General features: G+C 54.5%; 1 protein-coding gene across 1 annotated transcript; it reads left to right on the top strand.

Annotated features, from left to right (window-relative positions):
- Positions 1-32: 32 nt before the first annotated feature.
- POLL (DNA polymerase lambda) lies at positions 33-8323 on the top strand. The gene is made up of 9 exons (XM_068961439.1): positions 33-58; positions 1202-1342; positions 2065-2359; positions 2519-2681; positions 3084-3401; positions 4155-4328; positions 4889-5017; positions 7000-7168; positions 7608-8323. The coding sequence occupies exons 2-9, from the start codon at positions 1228-1230 to the stop codon at positions 7970-7972; spliced, it is 1728 nt and encodes a 575-aa protein (XP_068817540.1). The 5' UTR covers positions 33-58; positions 1202-1227; the 3' UTR covers positions 7973-8323.
- Positions 8324-8572: the final 249 nt, after the last annotated feature.

The following is an 8572-nucleotide window of genomic DNA, read 5'->3' as shown; positions in this document are numbered from 1 at the left end:
TAGCCTGGTCCCACCCCGCGAACCCCGCGCCCTCCGTCTGCTCTCATTGGCTGCTCTGGTAAGTGGGTTATGCCTGTCCATCCCCCGTGACCCATCGGGTCCGGAGTTGACCCTATTCTGTACCAAATCTGGGGAGTGGGGAGGAATCCTCAGGACAGGATCCGGACAGTCCAGCGCTCCCCTAGCCCCACCCCGGGAGTCCCTGGCGCGCGGCAGCTGCGGTTCGCGGCGGGTGCCTCACACCTGCCAGCGTCTTCTCCACCCCCAGCTGTGAGGCCAAGACTCCCCAGTCCCGGAAGGCGCCCCACACCTGCTGCAGCCGTGCGTCTCCCCGCAGCTGCGGGCCTGCGCGTCCCGCTGCCGAGAGGTCCAAGACCAGAGCAGGTGCAGGGCGTTCCCCACCCCGGTTCCCTAAACTCCACCAGCCACCCCCACCCTCCCCGTTTTCCTCTGCGGGCCTGTGATGGGGGTAGAGAAAGATATACAGGTTCCCCCTCGCCCTTACCACCAATTCCCACTCCTTTTGGAAGCCCAAGTCCTTCCTAAAGATAGCCCGTTCCTAGTCTGGCATCTCGTTTTCGTAAAGCTTTTTGCAAGTGGGATGCAGCAGGAGCAGATACTGCACAGTTAATCGTCAAAGCAGCCCCCTGAGGAATGATACCCTTTGAAAGTGAAAGTGTTAGTCGCTGAGTGCTGTCTGACTCTTTGGACCCCATGGATTGTAGCCCATCAGGCTCTTCTGACCATGGAATTCTCCGGGCAAGAAGTGGATAGCCATTCCCTTCTCCTGGGGATCTTCCGGACCCTAGGATCAAACTCCCATCTCCCACATTGCAGGCAGATTCTTTACCATCTGAGCCACCAGGGAAGCCCATGATGTCATTTGTTCCCCCTTCAAAAGTTCCCTGGATATTTCCACTCTTCTTATTTTCCCCAGTATTCCGAAAGACTGGTGATTATGCATGCTAAGTCACTTCAGTAGTGTCTGACTCTTTGTGGCCCTATGGACTGTAGCCCACCAGGCTCCTTTGTCCATGTGTAGAGCTAGGGTAAGCCAAGTTTAGCTGGGTTTTGTGAGACTCCTGGGAACTTGGCTACTGTCCCCAAACTGTTGTCAGTAGAGACCCCACCTTCATAGAAGGGTTGGGGAGCCCCAAGTCTGGGTTGCACATGACAACTGCCCTGATCAACCCTCCAACAGAAAGGCTAGGATCCAGCCATACCTCAATGGACCCCAGGGGCATCTTGAAGGCATTTCCCAAGCGGAAGAAAATTCACACCAATCCATCATCAAAAACTCTTGCAAAGATTGCCAAGAGGGAAGACAGAGAAGAAGCAGGAGGTGAGTGGACCCACCCTGAGGACCTTCATGTGCTTGAGCCTCAGGCTTCTTACATCTTTCATGCCCAGAATCAGATATTACAGCTGACTCTGCCCACCCAGAGCCTGCAGGTTTGTTTGTACCTCCCTTGTCCTAAACTTGGTCCCCAGTCTTTGACAGGTGACTTGCTGTTTCATCTTCTACCACACGCCGAGGCCTCTATAACTCAGAAAATACTCCCTGGTCCCTAAGGAAGTGATCAGTAGGATTCTTTCCTCTAGGACGCTGCCTGCTGGTGAGGGGAGGGGATCCTTCTCAGGTCCCCAGAGTTATGCTATTTTGCAGCCAAAGTGACAAATAGATGGCAAAAACTTACATGGTAGGCCGGGTTGGGAGAGGGGAATCTATTAGACTGTGAGGCCTGTAGTAGCAAAGCATGTGCCTTGTGCCTGATACATAATAAGTGTCTATTAATATGTGTTGAAAGAATAAATGATCAAATGAAGTGATTTATAGGCTCCCTGCAATTTGCCAGACACAGTTCTAGGTTACATCAGGGAACAGGACAGATCAGAATCTTTGCCTGTTACATCAGGCGATAGCCCATGAGGAAATTAACTGTATACTGTGGTGGAATCCCCAGAAGGCAGGGTGGAAAATGACTGGGGGAAGGGGACTGTGAAGGGTTCATTCGGATCACGTCTGAGAGTATGACAGCAGGCGTCTGGATGCCCCCTCCACAGAGTGGCTGAGCTCCTTGCGGGTGCACGTTGTGCCCACCGGCATTGGGAGAGCCCGGGCAGAACTCTTTGAGAAGCAGATTGTCCAGCATGGTGGCCAGATATGCCCTGCTCAGGCCCCAGGGGTCACTCACATTGTGGTGGATGAAGGCATGGACTGTGAGCGAGCCCTCCGCCTCCTTAGACTGCCCCAGCTGCCCCCAGGTGCTCAGCTGGTGAAGTCAGCCTGGCTCAGCTTGTGCCTGCAGGAGAGAAGGCTGGTGGACACAGCAGGATTCGGCATCTTCACCCCCAAGAGGTGGGCTGGTCCTAGTCTTTCCTCAAATGTTTTCTTGAGCTATTAAACTCTCATTGTCTTAATTAGACACATTAAAAAAAAGATTTCAGAGTCGAGAAGGATTGGAAACAGATATGGGGTGAAACTTTGGTGTCTTAACCTGCCATCACCATCCTGCAGGTACCTGGATCAAGCACAGCTCAGCAAGGCAGACCAAGTCTCTTTTACGCCTCCTGCAGCCGGTGAGGCTCAGCCCAGGACAGCCCTGTCTCCTTCCCGACCTCTCACCAGACCTGTATCTCCTTCCTGGAGGACAGATGCTGTTGCAAGCATCCAAGCCCAGGTCAGGAGCCTCCCAGCCCCCATGGCTCCCCAGGTCAGGAGCCTCCCAGCCCCCATGGCTCCCTTCTCCTGGGAACTAGATCACAGAAACAGGGAGAGCCTGGTGTTCAGAAAGTTCCAGGCCCCTGAGAGAGGAGGGGTGTCTTTATTGAGAAGTCTTTTAATTCTTCCCAGCATTCATCACTCCTGTATTTGCCTATCTACCACATTTCACTGGGGATCCTAGGGCTGGGCACTAGAGGAAGCCAGGTGGAACACAGCCCCACACTTAAGGAGATCCAGGTCTGTTGCAGAAAACCCAGCATCATACTTGGGTCTGACTAGGAAACTCAGCCCCCACCTCGAAGGAGCCCTCTTCATGGGCAGCATGAACTTACTGTCTCTTCTCCTTCCCTATCTCAAGACCAGCTCTGATGGTGAAACCAGTGATGGGGAAGAGACCCAGGTTAGTGCTGCTGATCTGGAAGCCCTGATCAGCGGCCGCTACCCCACCCCCTTTGAGGGAGATGATGAGCCTAGCCCAGCCCCCGAGGGCCTGGATAAGTGGGTCTGTGCACAGCCTTCAAGCCAGAAGGCGATCAACTACAACCCCCATATCACAGAGAAGCTGGAAGTACTGGCCAAAGCCTACAGCGTTCAGGGAGACAAGTGGAGGGCCCTGGGCTATGCCAAGGCCATCAATGCCCTGAAGAGCTTCCACAAGCCTGTCAGCTCCTACCAGGTACCTGGGGGCCAGGGGAGGACATGTGGGGGCCTGGGTGGGGGTCTTCTATAGTGGGGGTCAGGTGGAGGGCTTAACATTTTCTGATGTCTGGGACTTTCACAAAAGAAAAAAACAGGGAGATTAATGAAAGCAGCTTGGCAAAAATCTTGATAATTATAAAAGCTGGGTGTTGGGTCTGTGGGGTCCAGTATACTCTTTTACTTTTGAGTTTTTCCATAATAAAAAAGTTGCTTAAAAGTTTAGTCTCTGAAGATCAACAGGCCAGAGTTTGAATTCTGGTTCCCATTATCCACTGACTGCCTGACTTTAAGCCAGTTATTCAAATCCTCTGAGCATCAGTCTCCTCCTGAGTAAAAAGGGACTAGGAATAGTAACAAACACAGTGTTCCCGTGAGGACTCAAAGAGATGACCCATGTAGTGCAGGACCCGAAACAGGGTAAAGCCTCACACTGGCCCCCCTGCTGTGGTAATGCTGCCCAGTATCATCACTGCTACCCTTCCTCTGCTGCCTGTGCTGAGCTCCATCCCTTAGGGAACCAGCAGACAAGTTACCCAGCCCACTCCAGTCAGACTTCTCATCTTCAGCTGTGCCCAGGCTTTACACAGCTATCAGTTGCCCACCAACCAGAGTGGATTTTACTCATCTGCTAAAGGAGTCAGTTTCCCCACTGCTGACTCTACTCCTCCCATCTTTTCACCTTTCCTTCCCTCTCACCTTTCCTTCCTGCCTCTGCCTCCTCTTCCTCTAGGAGGCTTTTGGCATCCCTGGGATTGGAAAGCGGATGGCTGAGAAGATTGTCGAGATCCTGGAGAGCGGGCATCTGCGGAAGCTGGACCACATCAGCGAAAGCGTGCCTGTCTTAGAGCTCTTCTCCAACATCTGGGGAGCCGGAACCAAGACTGCCCAGATGTGGTACAATCAGGTCACACCCTGTCCTAGCCCCCACTTCAGTTTTACTGTATCTTAGAGCTCCTGTCCCACAGTTCTCTCGCCCTATGCTTTGATGAAAATGAACCCAGACTAGAGAGGGATCACTTCTCAAATGGACCAGGGCCCGTGGAGATCCCTCTCTTGCCTCTCAGAACTACCCTGTTTGGTATCCTTGAGGGTTAGTCTGTGGTGTAGGCAGAGACAAGAAGTATATTTCTCTGTCCCCCAGAAAAACAAGGGCCTTCCTGAGCAGACCAGACCTAGGGGCTGAGAATCCAGAACAGTGGTTCCCAAACCCAGCCATGCCCAGAATCACCCCGATTGATGAGATGATGAATGAGTGTTTTAGGATTGGGGCAGGGCTGGATTGAGGTGTGTCTTTCATGCCCTGTGCCTTTCCCAAGTCCCACTGATTACAGACCCTGGGCTTGCTCCTGCCTCATGCTTTCCTTGGAGTCTAGGGATGATGAAAACCTTGTGTGTCTGCTTATTCACTGTCTCTTCATTGGTTCTGGATCCTCATAGCCTTCCCATCTGGCTTCTTTATTTCAGGGTTTCCGGAGCTTAGAAGACATCCGAAACCACGCCTGTTTGACTACCCAGCAGGCCATTGGCCTGAAGCATTATGATGACTTCCTAGACCGCATGCCCAGGGAGGAGGCTGCAGAGATTGAGCAGACAGTAAGCAGGTGTCCCAGGGCAGTGAGGAGAGCCACTGCTATAGGGTCAGGGCCTGGCTCAAAGCCAGGAACTCCTGATCCCTCAGTGGGGGAGCCCAGCAGGCAGAGGAAGCTGTGGGCCACGGGAGACTGGAACTAGTGGGCAAAGAGCAAGTTGGCTTAGGTAGGGAGGGGCTGCACACTAGCTCTCTGGGGTAGGGGTCTCGGTATCAGGCAGAGTTAGCCCTGGCTTAGGTGCCAGATGGTGTTAGGACTGGGTTAACGTCAGGGCTTGATCAGAGCTGGATTATGGTCAGAACTACTTGAAGATATTGGGATTTGAACTGGGCTAGGGGAGGGTGGATCAGGGCAGAGGTTCTTAACATTTTTTGACTCACAAACTTCTTTGAGAACCTAATGAAAATCATGGACTCTTTTCTGTCCACAATCTGTAAAAATGCACAAAGTTGTATATCTCTTTTCGGAAGTACATTCCTTCTGCAGCCCTCCGAAGGCTGGTTTCAAGGTTTGGGTTAGAATTGGTGTAAAAGCACAATACCAGTAGGATTAGGTTTGGGGTTAGAGGAAAGCTAGATCCAGAGTCAAGTTAAGGTTAGACCTGAATTAGAAGCAGAGTTTTCTTAGTGTTGGATGCTTTTAGTTAGAATTTATGATTGTCCTAGAAATAAGGTTTGGCCAAGATTAAGGTTTGGTTTAGAGTTGGGTTAGGGGTTAAATTCATGTAAAACCTAGATTAGAGGGAGACTAGAGTACATTTAGCATGAGATGTATCATTTGTTCAGCTGGCGTTAAGGTTAGGGGCTGGTTTGCTCACTATGGCCTAAGATTCTAATGCGGCAGGACTCCCTGGAGACAGGCCCAGCTTAGCTGAAATCACCCTCCAGCTCTTCTCCCAGTCACATGACTATGAGGCTGGTGTGAGATGGACAGGCAAGCGCCTTTGTCCACCCATCACTGGGCCTTAGTGCCAGTGATGACCTGTCACTCAGCCACGGTATCTGGGCCCAGAGAATGCCCCAGAGAGCCTCCAGCCCCAACCCACTGGAACAGAAGTGGCTCCCCACTGGAACAGAAGGGCCCACTCTCCCCATTTAAGGTCTCCAGCTTTAGGAGGTTTTGATGGGATTATTCATCCTAGGCCTCCTCCCACTCTCTCAAGAAGGGGGTTGAGGGGATTAGCAAAGCCTGCCTGTCAGGAGAATTGAGGTATCCAGGGTCCCAGAAATCTCAGTGTCCTGCAGTGGAGACTGGGAAGCTATCCGCATACGAAAGGCCTCAGTGTTTCTGGTGTGGAGACTAGTGGGCTTAACCTCCCTCAGTCCCCCCGCCACTCAGTGTACCATGATCCCTCTGCCTCAGCTCCCTCCACACCGAGCCCCATTCCTCCAAGTAAGGATGTGACCATTGGCTCAGATTTCCCTCCCTCTTTGCTCTCTCCTTTCCTTCCCTACACATGCAATTGTATTTCTGGGTTCTATCTCCCCAGAGGCCTGGACCAGGGGCACCCTGCCAACCACCTGTCAGGCTTCAAGCCCCAACTCACACACTATGCCTTTAGCTCTGAATCCAAAGATACCTGGGGCTGCTGAGACCTGGCTGAGGGCTCCTTGGCACCTGGCCCTCTGTACCCAGTGGAGCTTCACACACCTGGGTGTATGGGTTGGGACAGACCCCAGAGAAGGTATGTCTGTCTGCTCTTGAAGAGCTCTAGAGGGAAAGAGCCACAGCTTCCCTCAGAATCCGAGCACGGCCTTCTCTCTCCCCGGGCTGCACCCAGTGGTGTGAGCGTGTTTTCCTGTCTTCTGTCCCGGCAAGGCTAGAGAACTGCTCCCCAGGGTGGATGGAGCTCCTCTTCTGTTCCTTGAGGCTCTCTCCCTCAGGCTGGACCTTGCATCCAGGGATTAGCTTGGAACCTAAGCCGTGTGTGGGCTCCTCCAACAGGGAAGGCCCATAGCCCTCATCCTCCTCACGGTCCTCCCCCAGGTCCGGGAAGCAGCTCAGGCCCTCAACCCCGGGCTGCTGTGCGTGGCATGTGGTTCATACCGTCGGGGAAAGGCAACCTGTGGTGACATGGACGTGCTGCTCACCCACCCGGATGGCCACTCTCACCAGGGCGTTTTCAGCCGCCTCTTGGACAGCCTCCGGCAGCAAGGTATAAGCCCCACCCCCAGGGGAGCAGGTGGGCAGGGGCAAGGTGGCCCCCAGGCGGGAGAGCCTCAAAGTTCCCATCTCTAGGCTGGAAGCAGGGGAGGCTGCTCCACCGGAACCCACCTTTCCCCTGGGGCCAGAGCCACTGCAGGGAAGAGATGAATCAGCTCCTCACACCTCCCAGAGGTGCTGCAGGTCAAGGGTTCATCGGATCTTTCCATGCCCCCAGTGTAGCCGGGGCGGCGGAGGGACATGGGGAGGAATTACTATGCATATTCTATAGAAAAGGACACAGGCCTGAAGAAAGCCTGCAAATAAATGGACAGGCTGGGGACAGAGGACCCAGGGATAATCAGGAGAGGCCTGGGAGGTCAGACGGCCCTGGGCTGGGCAGCCCAGGCCCTGGCTCCCTGCTCTGCCAGCGCCCTCCTGTGTTGGGCCAGGGTTCCTGACGGATGACCTGGTGAGCCACGAGGAGAACGGCCAGCAGCAGAAGTACCTGGGTGTGTGCCGGCTCCCAGGGCCAGGGCGGCGACACCGACGCCTAGACATCATCGTCGTTCCCTACAGCGAGCTCGCTTGCGCCCTGCTCTACTTCACCGGCTCTGCCCACTTCAACCGCTCCATGCGGGCTCTGGCCAAGACCAAGGGCATGAGCTTGTCAGAGCGTGCCCTCAGCACAGCTGTGGTCCGCAGTGCCCAAGGCCTCAAGGTGGGCTCTGGCCAAGTGCTGCCCACCCCCACTGAGAAGGATGTCTTCAGGTTCTTAGGCCTGCCCTACCGAGAACCTGCCGAGCGGGACTGGTGACCTGGCTGCCCATCTTGGCCGTTCAGCCAGCCTCAGCAGGCTGAACCTCACTGCGCCAACCACTGGCTCCTCTGGGCTTGGGAAGGGCCAGCCTGGCTCCCAGGACGGCCTGGCCCTCTCTGCAGCAGGGTCAGGTGTTACCCTGTCTGCCTCACCATTGCCCCTGAAGTTGTGCACATGGTCCCCTGCCCCATTTTAGGCAGGAACTGGTACCTGGCTTGGGGCCAGCTTCCTGCTTTGGAGGCCCAGGCATCCCCACTTCTCTACCCCAAGGAGGGTCTAGCTACTGGGGGTGGGATGGGGGCTGTAGGGGAGAGACACAATACTGTGCCCCAGCATCCCCCAAGAGCCTTCAGAGCAAACGAGCCGCTCCAGAGGTGCTTCCTCCACCCACCTCCCTTGCAGTGCAGCTGGCAGTGTGGGGAGGGGGCACCCCAGGATCGACGAGGACAGTGTTTGAAGGCCCAGAGGCCCAATAAAGTGCACTCAAGATTCAGCCTGCCTATGTGTCTGTGAGCTGCTGCAGCCTCTGCCTGCCTTTCTCCCGGGTAGGGACAGAGATCGGAGGTGAATGGGAACCCAGGCAAGTTAACAGTTCTC

Source organism: Capricornis sumatraensis, chromosome 23 (genome assembly GCF_032405125.1).
Source record: "Capricornis sumatraensis isolate serow.1 chromosome 23, serow.2, whole genome shotgun sequence".
NCBI classification, from domain to species: domain Eukaryota; kingdom Metazoa; phylum Chordata; class Mammalia; order Artiodactyla; family Bovidae; genus Capricornis; species Capricornis sumatraensis.
Note: the sequence above shows the minus strand (reverse complement) of the source record. Positions and strands in the feature narration are given on the sequence as shown.